General features: G+C 42.1%; 1 protein-coding gene across 1 annotated transcript in view; it reads right to left on the bottom strand.

Annotated features, from left to right (window-relative positions):
• Window positions 1–11,601, bottom strand: part of LAPTM4B (lysosomal protein transmembrane 4 beta) — a 101,656-nt gene extending 90,055 nt beyond the window's left edge. The window contains exon 1 of the mRNA XM_056522425.1: window positions 11,277–11,601. Within this exon, the coding sequence (XP_056378400.1) occupies window positions 11,277–11,375 (99 nt within the window). The 5' untranslated portion in view covers window positions 11,376–11,601. The remainder of the gene's footprint in view (window positions 1–11,276) is intronic.
• Window positions 11,602–20,847: the final 9,246 nt, after the last annotated feature.

The raw sequence follows: 20,847 nt of genomic DNA on the forward strand, positions 1-20,847 counted from the left end.
GCAAACCTAATGTGGGGGAACTATGCTGACAACCTAATGTGGGGCAACTATCCTGACAACCTAATGTGGGGGGACTATACTGCCAACCTAGTGTGGGGGAACTATACTGCCAACCTAGTGTGGGGGAACTATACTGCCATCTGTTACTTGTTCTGTGTATCCTACTTTTATTGATGCCACAATAAAGAGGAAATTTATCTGCCTTCCTGGTGCTGGACATTTTTCTATTTTGCTGTCTGCTTACGGAAGGGAATGTCACCCACCAGTCCGAGCACGGGAACCAGAGGTGAGGGACGGAGCGGATACTACACTATTCCAGTATACTGCCAACCTAGTGTGGGGGAACTATACTGCCATCCTAATGTGGGTAGTACCTAGAGGGGTAGTCTTATATGGCGAGTATATCCCAAACTCTATATTTTAACTGTAAAAGTTGGGGGTCGTCTTATATGCCGGAAAATACGGTATATGAATCAGGGGGATAAATGGCAGTAACAAGTAAGAAGTAATACAATCACAAATTTCTTACCCATGTGGGATAGTAGTCTGTGCCCCAACCCCTACGATCGTGTCGTACTGAGTACCTCTTGAGAAAGGAAAACCAAAACGGTCGTAGGGGTTGGGGCACAGACTACTATCCCACATGGGTAAGAAATTTGTGTTTGTATTACTTGTTACTGACATTTATCCCCCTGATTCATATCTGCATATGTGTACAGTATTACCACTCATTGTAACTTGGAATAGTACTTATATGGTTATGTATTAATGGGTACTGTGCACTCCTATTTAGGAATACTACTTATCTGAGCAATGCCTAGCAGTATGTGAGTGCTGTAGTTACGGCACCTTAACTAAATCACTTTAATGTACCGTATTTTTCGTCCTATAGGACGCACCGGCGTATAAGACTCACCCAATTTTTAGGGGCAAAATAGTGGTCTTCAACCTGCGGACCTCCAGATGTTGCAAAACTACAACTCCCAGCATGCCCGGACAGCCGTTGGCTGTCCGGGCATGCTGGGAGTTGTAGTTTTGCAACATCTGGAGGTCCGCAGATTGAAGACCACTGCAGGAGGAGGTAATACTCACGTGTCCCCGCCGCTCCGGACCCGTCACCGCTGCCCTGGATGTCGCTCCATCGCTGTCGCCGTGTCCCCGTCGCTCTGGAACGTCTCTGCTGCCGGCCGAGTATCCTCGCTCTCCGTCGCCGCCATCACGTCGTTACGCACGCCGATGCACGTACGCGACGACGTGATGACGCGGAAGGAGAGCGCCTGCCATACAGGGGATCCCTGAACGGAGAAGACACCGAGGAGGCAGGTAAGGTCCCTCCCGGTGTCCTGTAAGCACTAACCCGGCTATTCAGTCGGGCTGTTCGGGACCGCCGCGGTGAAATCGCGGCGGTCCCGAACAGCCCGACTGAACAGCCGGGTTAGTGTCACTTTCCCTTCAGACGCGGCGGTCAGTTTTGATCGCCGCGTCTAAAGTGTTAATACAGGACATCACCGCGATCGGTGATGTCCTGTATTAGCCGCGGGTCCCGGCCGTTGATGGCCGCAGGGACCGCCGCGATAGGAATGTATTCGCCGTATAAGACACACGACTTTTTCCTCCCAGTTTTGGGGAAGAAAAAGTGCGTCTTATACCGCAAAAAATACGGTATTTGCAGTATATTTCAGTATTATATGCACTTTGTCTATAACTTTTTGCAGTTAATGAGTCTGTACATGTAGCAGTTTTCTGTGAGCCCCAATTTTTTGTATTGATCACTTTCACATTACTAATCGATTTTGCGTCCATATATACCTGTTATTTTAAATATGTCTTCAATAAAGATGTTATGTTTTATATTAGGTGTTTCTTGGTGTATACAATGTCAACAATGCCTAATAACATTTCTGTATGTTGTAAACTATGTATTCTAGACGGTTATTGGCAGAAACAAATGTTGATACAATGACTTATTACATTAACAAGTTCCTTGCACTTCCAGTAAGGATCCGGCTGCCAAAAAAACGATTTGGTTCTGGTATCTACAGAGATAATAAACTTAATAGCATCTAGGGTGACTTCATCTTATCTCCTGAAGATGCGTCTGAATCAATGCAGGGACCAAGGATTCCTGGAAATCAGCACGATTTGTAGTAGGGATGAAAAAGCAAGTCAGGACACATTGGCGCAATGATATTGAGGGGTAAAAGTGAATGATACTGTATGGAGGGCACCTCAGGCTACCGACAGTGCAATCTAAATCTCGTAAGGACGCAGAAAACTGAAATCAATAATCTGATAATTCTACAAATCTACAGCAGAAGAGGAAAAGGTAGTAGAGCTGTGGTCTTCTAGCTGTGGAACCCCAGATGTTGCAAAAGTACAACTCCCAGCATGCCCGGACAGCCAACATCTGGAGGTCTAAAGTTTGGAGACCACTAGTCCAAAAGTTATTCGAATCATGACCTCAGGGGGCCTTCTTCTAGCCCAGGACTGGTGCAAGGATTTTTGCCACCCTAGGCGAAAGCTAATTTAGTCACCCCATGACCCCGCCCATTGACTCTGCCCTTTCACACGCCGGACCTTACTACTGCAGTGACACACTCTAACAAACCTCCTCCTCATGTAATTACCTTACTACTGGGGTGACACAATGTAACAAACCTCCTCCTCATGTAATCTCCTTACTATTGGGGTGACACACTGTAACAAACCTCCTCCTGATGTAATCTCCTTACTACTGGGGTGACACACTGTAACAAACCTCCTCCTCATGTAATTACCTTACTACTGGGGTGACACAATGTAACAAACCTCCTCCTCATGTAATCTACTTACTACTGTGGTGACACACTGTAACAAACCTCCTCCTCATGTAATCTACTTACTACTGTGGTGACACACTGTAACAAACCTCCTCCTCATGTAATCTCCTTACTACTGGTGTGACACACTGTAACAAACCTCCTCCTCATGTAATCTACTTACTACTGGGTGACACACTGTAACAAACCTCCTCCTCATGTAATTTCCTTACTACTGTGGTGACACACTGCAACAACCCTCCTCCTCATGTAATCACCTTACTACTGGGGTGACACACTGTAACAAACCTCCTCCTGATGTAATCTTCATACTACTGGGGTGACACACTGTATCAAACCTCCTCCTCATGTAACCTCCTTGCTACTCAGGTGACACACTGTAACAAACCTCCTCCTGATGTAATCTTTATACTACTGGGGTGACACACTGTATCAAACCTCCTCCACTTGTAATCTCCTTACTACTGGGGTGACACACTGTAACAAACCTCCTCCTCATGTAATCACCTTACTACTGGGGTGACACACTGTAACAAACCTCCTCCTCATGTAATCTCCTTACTACTGGGGTGACACACTGTAACAAACTTCCTCCTCATGTAATCACCTTACTACTGGGGTGACACACTGTAACAAACCTTCTTCTAATGTAATCTCCTTACTACTGGGGTGACACACTGTAACAAACTTCTTTCTCATGTAATTACCTTACTACTGGGGTGACACACTGTAACAAACCTCCTCCTCATGTAATCTACTTACTACTGTGGTGACACACTGTAACAAACCTCCTCCTCATGTAATCACCTTACTACTGGGGTGACACACTGTAACAAACTTCCTCCTCATGTAATCACCTTACTACTGGGGTGACACACTGTAACAAACCTTCTTCTAATGTAATCTCCTTACTACTGGGGTGACACACTGTAACAAACTTCCTTCTCATGTAATTACCTTACTACTGGGGTGACACACTGTAACAAACCTCCTCCTCATGTAATCACCTTACTACTGGGGTGACACACTGTAACAAACCTCCTCCTCATGTAATCTCCTTACTACTCGGGTGACACACTGTAACAAACTTCCTCCTCATGTAATCACCTACTACTGGGATGACACACTGTAACAAACCCCCTCCTCACACGATGGTGGTTCTGGCTGGGCGGGTACTTCAGATGCTGGCTGGTTACTAACTTTCTTGCAGCGGGAAGAGCGGCGCCCCCATCAAGAGGTCACTCTAGGCGGCTGCCTATTTTGCCTATAGGAAGAACCGGCCCTGTTCTAGCCTAAAGTTTGATGCACATAACACATTTGATTTTAATTATTCATAGTATTGACTTTTCTTGTAAGCTATAGCTTCGCCTTCCTTCACCAGCATTACTAAATAATAGCATATTCGCCATCAAGAGGTTTCTTTTATTGTTTTTGAAAGGTTATATCTATTTTCATATTTTGGACCATAAAAGGTCAGTTTTATGGCTCAAGAAACATCCCAAATTTTACTTTTTTGATTACTGTGTTCTATTAAACTCAATGGAAAAAAATGCTGGTAATTCCCATATAGTAAAATTCTACGACCGTAATTTTAGAGCTGTAAAGCGAAGTGCAAAGCCTAGTCTTTTGGCCTTTACAGCTTAAATATAAGAAAAGAAAAACTATTTTTAAATGCTGCTTTTTTTTTTTTTTTTACTGTTCTCTGGTTGTTTTTTATTTCTTGAGTACTGTTCTCTTTTGAAGGCAATGGAAAAACGGCTGGTAGTTCCCATATAGTCAATTTCTAGAACTGTAATTTTAGAGTAGTGTTGCTCGCGAATATTCGCAATTCGAATATTATTCGCGAATATCGCATATTCGCGAATTCGCGAATTTCGCGAATATAGCGCTATATATTCGTAATTACGAATATTCGTTTTTTTTTTTTTTTTTTTCTTCACAGTACACATCACAGTGATCATCCCTCTCTGCTTCCAGCTTGTGTGGTGTAAAGAAGGCTGTAATACTACTGTGTGAGACTGACGTGCGAAAATTCGCATATACGGAAATTCGCATATGCGAAAATTAGCATATGCTAATTTTCGCATATGCGAATTTACGCGCGTGTTAATTTTGTATGCCAATATTCACATGTTAATTTTCGCATACGCGAATATCCGCATATGCGAAAATAAAACGAGAATATAACGAATATGCGAATATTCGCGAATATATGACGAATATTCGTCCATATATTCGCGAATATTCGCGAATTCGAATATGGCCTATGCCGCTCAACACTATTTTAGAGCGCTAACGTGAAGTACAAAGTCCTTTTGTCTGTTTACAGCAAAAAAAAAATAATGAAACTTTTTTTTATGTTTCAGGTGATTTTTTTTTTTTTTTTTTTTTAGTCCAGCACACACAGTTTTCTTTTGAAAAGATTGTTATTTTATTTGATCTATGTTGGGACATGAAAAGCTGAGAATTGACTGCTGGAAAAGCGATCTTTACAGAGCAGGAAGTATCCGCTTATTATTAGGCTTAGTGGCCAGAATTTCATAATAGAGATAGTATAATTGATTGGCTGAGTGGCTGTGGGATGTATTGAGCCCTTCTGAGGTCTTCTTCCTGGTGCTGTGACCCAATACCTCACACTGCCGATCAGCCAATCACAGGCCAAGGTGGGATATCACTGTCGCCAGCGGATAGGTGAGCTGCATTGTGACTTGTCGACCACAAGAAGAGCAGGATAGCCGAGAACCAGGGGAGTGGGGGAGATAAGTTAAATTTGTTTTTTAAATGCTTACATTCTGGGCATGTTTAGAAAAAAAAAGTGATATCCTGGAGTACTCCTTTAACGGAAGGGTACCAACAATTTTTTTCCAAGCTTGTATATGGCTCTACCCAATAACTAAGTAGGTTAAATACTTGAGAAATGAAACATACATAAATATTTGCTTCAGGCCTAGAAAAGCGCAGATTGGCTTCATCCTTGTCGTATCAGTAAGTGCTTTCCGTGCTTAATACCCTTGTGACAAATTTATATAAGACTGAAAACATGACAGGGTCAGGTGTAATGTCATACCCTGTAGTCACCGGCAACAGCTAAACAATGGCTGCTTAGTAATTCTAGAAGTTCAATACAGAACCTGATCCAGTGACGATACAGAGCGCTCAGGACAATACATAAACACTGATAAAATGTCGCCCAAGGATCTCTCAATTGTAACTAGTGTGAGAAAGAAGTAAAAAAAAGGGTAGGGGCGCTCTCTCATGTGTAGTGGGGAAGTGGTTGGATGGCAAAAAACAACTGCACCCAAAGTAATGTGATGTCCTGCTGGGGTAATAAGCAGCGACAGCACCTCACCTGGGAAGTGGGAGTGGAAGGCGGTCAGGGCAGTTGTGCAGCTCGAAACCCCTTCACGTATCCACAAAGGGTACGGAAACAATGGAAACAGGAAGAAGAGAAGAAGAAAAAGGGGGTTATGAACGGGCGCTACTGCTATTGAGAAAAGGATTCAGGACGCCACTGTAGCACAGGACAGTTTATTACGGTTCAAAGCGATAGGACAACACAGGCTACAGGACGTCATACATTAATTGTTTTGTGGACCTGAGGAAGGCACATGCTAGTGCCGAAACGCGTTGTCCTATCGCTTTGAACCGTAACAAACTGTCCTGTGCTACAGTGGCGTCCTGAATCCTTTTCTCAATAGCAGTAGCGCCCGTTCATAACCCCCTTTTTCTTGTTCTCTTCTTCCTGTTTCAATTGTAACTAGGCAGGAAGATTTTGCTTCTCAGACATTTCTTATGTCTTGTATAATTATTTTGAAAAACATTTGGTAATTTGTTTATAAAGATGCTAATTCAGGAATGTGATAGGCCTGCTTGAAGAAACGTGTCTTTAGGGCATGTTTAAAACTGTGTATGTTGGGTACAAGTCTGAGGGTTCTGGATATTGTACCCTAGAGAACTGGTGCAGAACATGCAAAGTCTTTAAGTAGGGAGCGAGAGGTTCGGATTATAGAAGATGTTAGTGTTAGACCAGAGAAGGTGAAGGATGGTAGACAGAGATGAGGGAGGAGATTTAGGGAGGTGCCACATTGTGAGTGATAGTGAGGATTTTGTACTGTATTCTGAACTGTTTGGGTAACCAATTTGGTGATTGATGGGGGGGGGGCATAGGATACTTAATAACAATCTAAACAATGGGAACCGTATCACTGGGACCCCAACTGGTATAAGAATGGGGGCTTCATGTTTAAATGGAGCAGCAGTCAGGTATGTGCACTGTCACTCTACATTGTACTTGGCAATAGAATTGATGAGCAACAATTGGTGGAAACGGGACTCCTGTTCTTGTGATTGGGGGCCGCAGCAATCATCTATACTGGACAGCATGGTGGCTCAGTGGTTAGCACATTTGCCATACAGCACTTGGCTCTAGGGTTCAAATCCCACCAAGGTCAACATATGCAAGGAGTTTGTATGTTCTCCCCATGTTTGTGTGGGGTACCTCTGGTTTCCTCCAATGACATACTGGTAGGTGAATTTGGAACTTAGATTGTGAGCCCCAATGGGGACAGGGGACAATTTAAGTGATGAAGCTCTGTACAGTGCTGTGGAATAAGCTAGTGCTATATAAATAAAGACATTATTATTATCACCCTGAAAATAGGTGATGAGTGTTATTGGTGAAATAACCTCTTAAACTCCCTTCTCTTGCAGTATACAGCTGAACGGTTTCTATGTCAGCTTAATTTGTGCCTCTGAACAGTCCAAATGGCCAAACACTTCTCCTCCAGATGTAGGCTAGGGTAAACAGGCGCTGAGAGTAGTTCCAAGTTAAAGAATTTATTTACCCATCATACAACGCGTTTCGCAGAAATTCCCTTCATCAGGCATACTCTCAGCGCCTGTTAATCCTAGCCTGCACATGGAGGAGAAGTGTTTGGACATTTGGCCTTTCCCAATGTTGTACTTGGCTTTGTACAACCACCGTTGGTAAGCGCACAAATTAAAATTGTATGTTTGCTAAACTAGCCCGAGGATAACACACCACGGAGAGCTTTATCACAATTCTTTCTGACAAGTCGAGAAAGAGTGATGTAGGTCAGTGTGGCTTGTTTTTCCCCTTTTTACTCTGATCGAATCCTAATACCCGACAAAAGTTGTCCACCCATAAGACAACTAACGTATAATATTTGGTTCCGATCTGACAATATCTTCTGTCTCCACTACGAGCTTCACATTTTGTATGGGAAATGTGCCTGGAATCGTCCCTTCTCTCAATTTTTAGGCTAAGGATTAAAATGATTACCTGGGATAATCCCGAAGTCACATCACAGTCTTTCCTGCGTTTCAATATGTTTCAAACAAATAACTCATAGATAAGCTTTCCCTGCCTGATAACACAGTGCCAGGGGGTCTTACACTAAATACCCATGCCAGACAGTGGCAGTGCAGAGGACTGTAAAACTTGCTCAAGAGGTGTCCACAAGAGTATGTGGTCAAGAGGCACATCATTGCCAAATTTTATCTACTCTCTTATCCTGACAGGCCTTGTCCAAATTATACAATAAGGGTCAATTTGTTACCATCTTTCCTGCTGAAGACAATTCGGATTAGGTCGCACAAGCTCTACATATGGTGGGTTGGGTAGAGTTTGGGAGGCGCCACCTCCCCATGGTGGGCTCCAGGTCACTTGATACACTACATCATCAAGTAACATAGTTTGAAAGGGTAAAAAGAAAAACAGTCCATCAAGCTCAACCTAAAACTCTACTGTGTTGATCCAGAGAAAGGCAACCCCCCCCCCCAAATGAGGCTGATTTCCAATTGCCCCATAACAAAGGAAAAATTCCTTTCCTAAGTGGGCAAGATGCTGCATAAAGACTATTTTCCGCACAATTCAAGTCACATTTCGTATGTAAAACATGAAGATGTTGAAGACAGAAGATATTGTCAGATCTGAACCAAATTTTCAATGTGAGTTGCCCAATTTGGTTCAGATCAGACAGTATAGTTCCACACCCATAGAAACTGGATCCATTGCAGGCCATTGTTGCTCCGGATACTGACTTCTTCAATAACTGCTGCTTGTCCATCGGTCAGCTAAGATCCGCTGAGTTTGGGGCTCAATCAAGACCACTGTATCATAGTACATTAGCCCACACTGCACTCTTCACATACAGTGTGGACATGGTCTGTAGGTTAATTATGGATATAAATGTTTTACACTTTCTGTGTTAAGTTTCACATTGTAGCTACTGCATGCAGGAAACAACGCGCACACACATGTGGAGGCCAATGGACAGGAAGCTTTGGCGCTAACAATTTCACCAGTAAAGTTGTCCTGCCGGTAGCCACTTGATAAGAGTGTAAATTTGCCCATATGAGATATCAGCAAAGTGGGCTACTACCCTTACAGCTGTGGTCTCCAATCTGTTGCAAAACTACATCTTGTTATGTGACAGAATATCTGGGATATTATGTTTCAGTGCATTTAATGCAGCTATATAGTGCCCCACACTGTCCAAGAGCTCACTGATTCCTTTAATCCAACTTTGGGAGGAGAACCCCCAGGATGCCATCCACTGTCTCTTTAGGACTGAAGCATAGCAAGATGTTGTTGTGAGCACAAAAAGGGTAACACAACCTACACTGAAGGGAGTCTACCACCAGTTTTGGCAAATTTAAACCACTGGCATAGCTGAATAAAGGACTTTATTATGTAATGAATGCTACCTTTAGTATCTAGATATGCTAATGTGTGTCAGAAAAACTTAGATGGTGTCAGGACCATAGATATCAGGACTTCTGTGGTTGAGTCAGGACATCTAAGATGGTGTCAGGACTACCGAGGTGTGATCAGGCTTAGTGAGATTAGTGTCAGACCCAGTAAGATTGGTGTCAGAACCACTGAGGTGGTGCAAGAACCAATGTGATTGTGTTAGGGCCTTTGAGATGGTAAAAAGACCACTGAGATGGTGTCAGGACCCCTTTGGTGGTGTTAGGACCACTTTAATGTCAGAACAACTGAGGTTGTATCGGGACAACTGAGATGGTGTCAGGACCACAGATATGGTGCCACCTTCGGTGAGATTGGTGTCAAGACCACTGAAGTGATGTCAGAACCAGTGAGATGGTATCAGAACCATGAGGTGGTTAAAGACATCTGAGATGGTCTCAGGACCCCTGCGTTGGTGTCAGGAGTCAGGACCACTAAAATGATGCCAGGATCACCGAGGTGGGTAAAGACCCCTGAGATAGTGCCAGAACCACTGAGATGGTATGAGGCACACCAAAGTGGTTAAAGACCTCTGATATGGTGTCAAAATCATTAACATAGTGCCAGAACCACTGAAATAGTGTCAGGACCATCAAGGTAGGTAAAGATCCCTCAAATAGTGTCAGGATCATTGATATGATTTTAGGGCCACTAAGACAGTGTTAGGACTACTGAGGGGGTGTCAGGACCACTTAAATGGTATCAGGATCACTGATGTCAGGTCTTCTGCACCTGTCTGCTATACACACTCTGTTGAAAACAATCCAAAGCCCGTCATACATTACTGATAATGTAATAATTACACGTAACACCTCATTTAGAAGACTCCATTAGTAGCCTCAGTTAGAAGCAGCTATTACCAACCTTTTTACCATATTAGAACCCCTAAATGATATTTTCTTCCCAAGCCCAAGGAGCCCCAAGAACAACCTCATGTCTACCGTAAAAGGGACAGTAAATGATGGTTTCTTCTGGGGTACCACTAAGCATGACCCAATTACTCTTATAGGGAAATACTATGATAGAGCATCGTGTAGGCAACATCGTAGGCCTTCAATAACAGTGCAAGAGACCAGGAATATATGATGCATTGTGTACGTAAACAAGTATCACTGTGTTGACCGAAGTAAACATCGAAGCACCGTATGCTGATCGTACCAACTACGAGAAAATGTAGCATGCAATGCCGGCCAACAGATGATAAATCTATAAAACTTATATTAGATACCCTAGCTGTAGTCTTCAAGTTATAAGGTAGACTTAATGTTGATGTAAGGTACGTCTCACAAATGTAGCCAGAGATTTCGGTCAAATATAATACAAGCCAAAGACAAGCCAAAAGTATTCTACACCGGTGGCCTCCAAAAGGGGGACCAGTAGCTGTTGCAAAACTACGACTCCCAGCATGCTGGGAGTCGTAGTTTTGCAACAGCTGGAGGTCAACTGTTTGGAGACCTAATGAGATGCAATACCAAATACAACTACGTAGCCATATACAGAAACTCATCTTGAAGACAGTGCGAGATACTAATGATGGAACAAGCAGAGTAATAGAGATCGGGGTTGGTCAGACACAGGGGAGTTGAAGACGATACATGGAAATTTTGTCTGGAATTTCCCAAAAATCTACATCCGGAACGTGACGCGGATTGAGGGGGTAGGAAAAAAAAAGAGAGGCTGCTTACCAGGTTCCACACACCGAGGATAATTGTTCCGGTGCGAACATGGCAACACAAGCAACAGCTGTTCGAGTAAAATCGAGCCCATGGTGAATGCATCTTCATGTCGTGGGATTTTTTTTTAATACGACGACTTCAATGCCAGGAAGTGCAGTGTTCAGTATGGCAGAGCGAAGACGGGAGCCTTTTCTTGCTGAGTAGCAGATATCCAGGGTTCTCCTTCAACGCATGGGAATGCTCGACAAAGCTTCAGCACCACAGATTACATAGACAGCTAGCATCACTAGTCAGGACTGCAGGCTTTCCCCATCCAGACTGCCGCTACATTCTATAAGAGGAGATTAGCAGATCACAGGGATATCCCTCCGAAAGCTGTGTGCCAGTGCCCCCTAGTGGAGAGGAGGCTGCACCACAGTGCATCAGGCTGCACTATCTATATATCTATCTATCTATCTATCTATCTATCTATCTATATATATATATATATATATATATATATATAACGCAACGTGTGTATGTATGTATGTATGTATGTATGTTTCACAAAAACTTTCACAAAAAAGGCTAAAGATATTAACATGAAACTTGGCACACATGTTTCTTATATGTCAACAAAAAACATAGGATAGGTGATTTTACCCTTACTCACCCCATTTGCAAGGGTCGGGGTTTATGTTTAAAGTCCCATACAAGTCTATGGGAAATATATTTTACTGCATAATTTCCAAACAGCTAGAGATATTTCGATAATACTTAGTCACATGTTACTTATATGTCCACTTAAAATAGAGGATAGTTAATTTAACCCTTAACTACCCCATTTGTGAGGGTCAGGGGTTTTGTTTAATGTCCCATGCAAATCAATGGGAAATGTATGTTCTCACATAACTTCCGTACGGCTGGAGATATTTCAATACCTGGTCACATATTACAGGTCGGGATAGGAGGTCAGGATAGGAGGTCGGGATAGGAGGTCGGGATAGGAGGTCGGGATAGGAGGTCGAGATAGGAGGACGGGATAGGAGGTCTAGATAGGAGGACGGGATAGGAGGTCTAGATAGGAGGACGGAATAGGAGGTCTAGATAGGAGGACGGGATAGGAGGTCAAGATAGGAGGATGGGATAAGAGGTTGGGATAGGAGGTCAGAAAAGGAATTCGGGATAGGAGGACGGGATAGGAGGTTGGGGTATGAGGACAGGATATGGGGTTGGGATATGACAACAATATATGAGGGCGGGATATGAATTCAACGCCGGGTACTCAGCTAGTAATAGAATAAAACTGAGTGTCATAAAACGCACTAAAAAGAATAAAAATAAGTAGAATAAAACGCACTAAAAAAAAATAAAACTAAATAGAATATAATGCACTAAAATAGAAGAAAACGAAATAGAATAAAACACACTGAAATAGAAGAAAACAAAAATAGCATCAAACACAATACAGTCAAGCGCACTAAAATAGAAGAAAACTAAATAGAAGAAAATGTTCTAAAATAGAAAAAAACTGAATAATGTCAAATGCACTAAAATATAATTAAAACTAAATGGAAAAAAACACACCAAAAAAGAATCAAACGCACTAAAAGAGAATAAAACGAAATAGAATCAAATGCACTAAAATAGCATAAAAGTAAATAGAATAAAATGCACTAAAATAGTATAAAATTAAATGGGCACTGTTTTTAAAACTATTTTTTTCTATTGCACTCTTTATGGTAAAAAAAAAATCTTTCTAATGTACTTTGTTTAATTTTTTTTTCTATGTTTTATTTGTGTTTAAAAAAGCTGTCACTAGGTGTCTCCCTACTTGTCCAGAGCACATTCCCCCCCATCTCTTGCACAGACTTTGGGCTCCTGCTCGCCTAGAAAAAGTCCAAAATCAGGAAAAAACACTATAATAGACCAAAACTAAACAGAATGAAGCGCGCTAAAATAGAATAAAGCGTGTTAGGTCCAGCAGTGCAGGATGCGAAGAGACAAAATTGGAGACTCTACCATAATATAAGGCCTTATTTATACATGGCAGCTTTTTTTTTTTTAAGCTAACTTTCTGTTATCCATTTATTCCCTTCCTGACCCCCCTGAATTATGATTTATGGTTACAATTTCTTCCTCCTCACCTTCTAAGGCTATGTTCACACAGTGGACATTCCGCAGACAGCGTGTGCTGACAGAAAATGCTCTGATATGCGCCATCTTCATAGACAGCATCTGAGGGGATGTCGCAAATATAATTGATACATGAATTCTGTCTGCCGAAGCCGGAATCTTCATGGAAGATGTTTCGGCCACGGAAATTCCACCGTGTGCATGCTGCAGCAGAATCCCACTGAAGACATTACGACTCGGCTGCAACTAAATTTACCACCAACATTTTTCCTCTGGATTCCACTCAGAAATCCCTCCGTGTGAACAAGGCCTAAGAGGAAGGTCATTCAACTTTTTATACTGTGTCTCAAATACACAATGCGCAGACATGATATTCTGATTTCATGAAACATCCTTCAAACACATGAAAGTAAATTATTAAAATTTTTGTTTTTTCCAGGTCAACTGTCATGAACCTGTTTTAAGGTGCGGACTGTTTCCTGGCCCTGTCATTGACTTGATACGTCCTTCTCATTGTTGTTTAAACTTGCCCCAAATTTCAATGGCAACAACCAACATTTTCTGCCACGATCCTTGTTGGATTATCATCTTGAATTATTTCTATAAATCTTTTCAATGTTTCAGTTGATGACTTTCTTGTTAAAGGGGTACTCTGGTGGAAAACAAATTGTTTCTAATCAACTGGTGCCAGAAAGTTAAACAGGTTTGTAAATTACTTCTATTCAAAGATCTTAGTCCTTCCAGTGCTTATCTGCTGCTGTATGCTCCACAGGAAGTTCCTTCTCTTTTTGAATTTCTTTTCTATCTGACCACAGTGCTCTCTGCTGACACCTCTGTCCATGGCAGGAACTGTCCAGAGTAGGAGCAAATGCCCATAGCAAACCTCTCCTGCTCTAGACAGTTCCTAAAATGGACAGAGGTGTCAGCAGAGAGCACTGTGGTCAGACAGAAAAGAAATTCAAAAAGAAAATAACTTCCTCTGTAGTATACAGCAGCTAAAAAGTACTGGAAGGATTAAGATTTTTAAATAGAAGCAATTTACAAATCTGTTTAACTTTCTAGCACAGTTGATCTAAATATTTTTTTTCCCCACCGGAGTACCCCTTTAACCCCTTAACGACGCAGGACATAAATGTACGTCCTGGTGATGTGGTACTTAACGCACCAGGACGTACATTTACGTCCTGAGCATAACCACGGGCATCGGAGCGATGCCGGCACCATGCGCGACAGGTCCCAGCTGTGGATTGCAGCCAGGGACCCGCCGCTAATGACGGACACCCGCAATCCCTCGGATGTCCCCCATTAACCCCTCAGAGGCCATGATCAATACAGATCACAGCATCTGCAGCATCGCGATCACTTAATAGGAGGATCGCCCACAGCGCTGCCGTGGCGATCCGATCATCCTGCACGGCAGACGGAGGTCCCCTCACCTGCCTCCGCTGTCTTCCGGGAGTCTTCTGCTCTGATCTGCCTTCCTGTAGACCAGAGCAGAAGATGACCGATAACCCTGATCAGTACTGTATCCTATACATAGCACTGAACAGGATTAGCAATCGAATGGTTGCTATAAATAGTCCCCTATGGGGACTATAAGAGTATAAAAGTAAAAAAATTAAGTACCGTATTTATCGAGGTATACCACGCACCGGCCTATAACACGCACCCTCATTTTACCAAGGATAGTTGGGTAAAAAAAGTTTTTTACCCAAATATCCATGGTAAAATGAGGGTGCGTGTGTGCGCGTGTATACCCCGATACACCCCCAGGAAAGGCAGGGGGAGAGAGGCCGTCGCTGCCCGCTTCTCTCCCCCTGCCTTTCCTGGGGTCTAGAGCCCTGCTGCCGGCCCTTCTCTCCCCCTGGCTATCGGCGCCGCTGCCCGTTCTGTCCCCCTGACTATCGGTAACGGCGCCCCATTGCCGGCGCGATAGCCAGGGGTAGAGAAGCGGCGCCGACAACCAGGGGGAGAGAAGGGGCAGCGGCACCCATTGCCGGCGCCGCTGCCCCGTGGCCTCCCCCCATCCCCGGTGGCATAATTACCTGAGTCGGGTCCGCGCTGCTGCAGGCCTCAGGCACGCGTCCCCTGCGTCGTTGCTATGCACAGCGCGGCGCACTGACGTAATGCGCCGCGCCGTGCAGCGCATAGCAACGACGCCGGGGACGCCCGCCGGAGGCCTGCAGCAGCGCGGACCCGACTCAGGTAATTATGCCACCGGGGATGGGGGGAGGCAACGGGGCAGGCAATGGGTGCCGCTGCCCCTTCTCTCCCCCTGGCTGTCGGTGCCGCTTCTCTTCCCCTGGCTATCGGCGCCGGCAATGGGGCGTCGGTACCGATAGTCAGGGGGACAGAACGGGCAGCAGCGCCGATAGCCAGGGGGAGAGAAGGGCCGGCAGCAGCGCTCTAGACCCCAGGAAAGGCAGGGGGAGAGAAGCGGGCAGCGAGGGCCTCTCTCCCCCTGCCTTTCCTGGGGGTGTATCGGCGTATAACACGCACATAGACTTTAGGCTAAAAATTTTAGTCTAAAAAGTGCGTGTTATACGCCGATAAATACGGTAAAAAAAATTTGAAAACCCCCTCCCCCAATAAAAATGTAAATTGTCCCATTTTCCCTATTTTACCCCCAAAAAGTGTAAAAAAAATTATTTTATATACATATTTGGTATCGCCGCGTGCGTAAATATCTGAACTATTAAAATAAAATGTAAATGATCCCGTACGGTGAACGGTGTGAACGTAAAAAAAAAAGTCCAAAATAGCTGCTTTTTTATAACATGTTATTCCAAAAAAAAATTATAAAAAATTTAATAAAAGTTTTGTATAAGCAAATATGGTATTAATAAAAAGTACAGATCACGGCACAAAAAATTAGCCCTCATACCGCCGCTTATACAGAAAAATGAAAAAGTTATAGGTCTTCAAAATAGGGGGATTTTAAATAGATAGTAATAGAAAAATGTATAATCATGGGTATCATTTTAATCGTATTGACCCAGAGAATAAAGAACACATGTCATTTTTACCATAAATTGTACGGTGGTAAAACAAAACCTTCCAAAATTTGCAAAATTGCGGTTTTCTTTTTAATTTCCCCACACAAATAGTATTTTTTTGGTTGCGTCATACATTTTATGGTAAAGTGAGTGATGGCATTACAACGGACAACTGGTCGTGCAAAAAACAAGCCCTCATACTAGTCTGTGGATGAAAATATAAAAGAGTTATGATTTTTTGAAGGGGAGGAGGAAAAAACGAAAGCGTAAAAATAAAATTGTCTGAGTCCTTAAGGTCCAAATAAGCTGAGTCCTTAAGGGGTTAAGGCAATGTTTTCTCTCTGCCAGACAAGTCCACAGATAAGTAGGGTCTGTAAATATTTTTCTTTGCACAGTAATTTATATTTTTACACTTATGTCAATAATTCCATATTTTTTATTCTCAGCATTGACTCATTATTTTTCTACACAGAGCAGCAGAATCCCATTGAATTCAACAGGACTCTGCTGCTCTGGAATCTCCCTGCGGAATGCTGCTTAAAATCCCGAGGTGTGAACATAGCCTAAGTGTGCTCATTCCATAGTTGTTTTGACAAGAGTTAGTGGTTGTGGAACTAAATTGCATACCCTGTAGGTGAAGCCCCAGTGCCTAAAGGGGTTATCCAGGGAAAAACTTTTATGTGTGTGTATATATATATATATATATATATATATATATATATATATATATATATATCAACTGGCTCCAGAAAGTTAAACAGATTTGTAAATAACTTCTATTAAAAAAATATTAATCCTTTCAGTACTTATGAGCTGCTGAAGTTGAGTTGTTCTTTTCTGTCTAAGTGCTCTCTGATGACACCTGTCTCGGGAACTGTCCAGAGTAGAAGCAAATCCCTATAGCAAGCCTCTTCTACTCTGTGCAGTTTCCAAGACAAGCAGAGATGTCAGCAGAGAGCACTGTTGTCAGACAGAAAAGAACAACTCGATTTCAGCAGCTGATAATTATTGGAAGGATTAAGATTTTTTTTTATTTAAGAAATTTACAAATCTGTTTAACTTTCTGGAGCCAGTTGATATATAAAAAAAAGTTTTTTCATGGAATACCCCTTTAATCACTTTTCACTGATGATGGCCTTGGACTTTTCCATCTGTCTGCAAACCTTATTGACCTTGGAAAGAACATATGACATCTCTGAGCATCAGGAAAAGTAGGGTCCGGTTTGCCCAGTTTCCTAGATGTGGAAAAAGGACTACTGGCAATAGCTGAGTTCTTTTGTTTTTCAGATGTTCTTGTAGGATGTTGTAAACATTTTATACTGCCCTACAGAAATACTTTTAGCAAGTCGACCACTCCTCAGTAGATTGAGTACTATTTAAAAGGGTACTCCGGCGCTAAGACATGTGATCCCCTATCCAAAGGATAGGGGATAAGATGCCTGATAGCGGGGGGTCCCACCGCTGGGGACCCCCTTGATCTTGCACGCAGCACCCAGTTACAATCAGTCCCCGGAGCGTGTTTGCTCCGGGTCTGATTACTGGCGATCACGGGCCGGAGCATTGTGATGTCACGGCCCTGCCCCCGTGTGACGTCACGTGGGCCCCCCGCGATCAGGCATCTTATTCCCTATCCTTTGGATAGGGGATAAGATGTCTTAGCGCCGGAGTACCCCTTTAAAGTCTTCTCCATAAGGAGATCATTGTTCTCAATGTGGAGTTCTTAAAAAATCTTTGAGACCCTCTTGAGACTGAAAAATAATGTACAAACTGTATGAGGACTATTGCCTGGTATGGTTCAATGTCTTTTTAAACAGGGAGACGAAAGGCTAATATTGAATTATATTGAAAGAGCAAAAGGTGAGAGACTATCCGATGGCGCCTTCCTGAATGACTCAAAATTGCCGTGAGTTTAAACAAGGCAATTTTATTGGAAATAGTGCAACATAAAAGTTTCGAATCCGGACCGGATTCTTCGTCAGGCAGAATGATTCACAGAGAAAATGCGCCAAGATTTAAATGTCCAAGTCCCACAACTACCGCCGGGTCATAGGGCGAAAAAATGGGAGGGGAAACATTACATCACATTACACAATCTATATACAAAACTCCATATACATCCAAACGTTACTAACAATAAGATAAAAAGTCAGAGACATTAAATTAATGTACTTGTGCAACAAAAAAACTATTTAAATGAACAAATTACGCCCCTATACCTTCACTCTGAAGTCGCGGCACTAGCCGCTAATTACGGGATCTACTGCCTGTAGTTAGACAGTCAATCTCTAAAGCGGACCAATTGAGGAGATGGCGCACAGATTATATACTCCACCGCTTGTTGCAGCACTGGAGCCGCTGGGAAAAAAGCCCACCGTGACTCGGAGCTAATAAAGAAACAATTCAGATGCGGTGCTGCTATAATCGAAAAAGAAAAAAACGCAAGACAGCTATTAAAGAGGTGCGTAACTAACACATAAGTGTTCCCATCGGGAAAGTCCCATTGCAGAATCAATACCAAATTGTATAGTGACTGCCGGCAATAGAAAATGTATATATAGATAAAAAATAATATAAGAGGGTATATTATTAACTGCCTCTTATACAATTAAAGGGGTATATTAATAACTGCCTCTACAAAGTGGTTATATATATCAAAATGACATATAAAAAATATAAAAAAATATACATGATGAACCCTCATTGCATATAAATATAGGGGTAGAATAAATACTGAATAAAAAACCCGTTCTCATAAAAAAACAATTCTATACAAAAATTCTATATTGAATTAATTAATTTCATAATACAATGTATCTGAAAACATAAAATATCTGCCTGATGTAAATAATACTAAAAGAAATCACATACAAGTATAAGAAGCTAGAGATATAGGTAAAAATCATCATAAATGAGATTTATATTATCGTCTCTGTAATCTCATTAAGACCACGTGGGGAAATGGTGCCTAACTTGAAGATCCAGTATACTTCACGTTTTTTTAGAAGTTCAAAACGATTAGAATTGTGTGCGCCAATGTAATCAATGGGAGTAACTTGAATGGGAGCTGCCTCATTGGGGTGTTGTAAGGTGCAATGACGTGATAGCCCATGAAGTAGAAATTATTTTTTAATGTTTTGTCGGTGCTTGTTGATCCTACAGTGCAAGGGTTGGATTGTTCTCCCTACATACTGGAGACCACACACACAGTCAATGAGGTATATCACAAACAAAGACTGACAGGTGAGTCTGTGTTTGATCTGAAATGACTCACTAGTAGCATATGATGTGATAGCATTAGTTTTATGTCTAATCTCTTTACAGCACAGGCAGCGCTTGACTCCACATCTGAAACTCCCCAAAGGTAAATCATCTTTTACATTTTTATTTTTGTGTTGTCGAATCTGACTCGGAGCCAGCAGATTTTTCAAAGTCGGAGCCCTCCTAAAAGTTACCTGCGGGCAATCCGGTATTTTCCCTTTAAGGTGTATGTCATTCAACAGAATATGCCAGTTCTTCTTTAAAACCTCACGTATTCTGTTTGAGGAGTTGCTGAAAGTTGTAATAAAATTAGTTTTTTGCACAGCAACAGCCTTATTACTTCTTTTTTCAGAATGCAGGCATTCTTTCTGTGTTTTCTTATGGGCTTTTTGTAAAGCCTGTTTAATGATCATTTTGGGATACTTTTTTCTTTAAACCTGGTCTCCAAGATTCTAGCTTCTTCTCTAAACATACTGTCTTCCGTACAGTTTTTTCGAATCCGCTGAAACTGGCTAAAAGGAACATTTTTTAGCCATTGCTTATAATGCCCACTGTTAAATTCCAAGTAGCTGTTAACGTCAACACTTTTAAAAAAGGTAGAAGTAATAAATTTGCTATTATCATGGGACATGCAAAGATCCAGAAAATTTATTTCATTTTTACTGGCCTCTAAAGTAAACTGTAGTCCCAAATCGTTGTCATTCAAAGTTTCTAAGAGGATCTCGGAGACATTGTCTGGACCATCCCATATAAAAAATAAATCATCGATGTATCTCTTATACATAATAATAAAAGGGGTGATTTGGGGGTTACCCATAATGAACCGTGATTCAAAGGCGCCCATAAACAGATTGGCGTAAGCCGGTGCCACCTTAGAGCCCATGGCAGTCCCTTTACATTGCTGGAATATTTTGGTATCATATATGAAAAAATTATTATATAAAATAAATTCCAAACATTTAGTCAGAAAGTTTTTTTGGGGTTGAGGAATTTTATCGTCTTTATCTAAGTAGTCTTGCACACATTTCAGACCCAGAGGATGAGAAATGTTTGTGTAGAGAGATGTGACGTCACATGTGATAAACTGATAACCAGATTTCCACGGTATACTCATCAATGATTCAATGAGTTGTGTGGAATCTCTCAAATAACTTGGTAAAAGTAAAACATAAGGCTGTAAAAAAAGATCTATATAATGTGCCAGGTTACTA

This window comes from Hyla sarda, chromosome 5, assembly GCF_029499605.1.
Source record: "Hyla sarda isolate aHylSar1 chromosome 5, aHylSar1.hap1, whole genome shotgun sequence".
NCBI classification, from domain to species: domain Eukaryota; kingdom Metazoa; phylum Chordata; class Amphibia; order Anura; family Hylidae; genus Hyla; species Hyla sarda.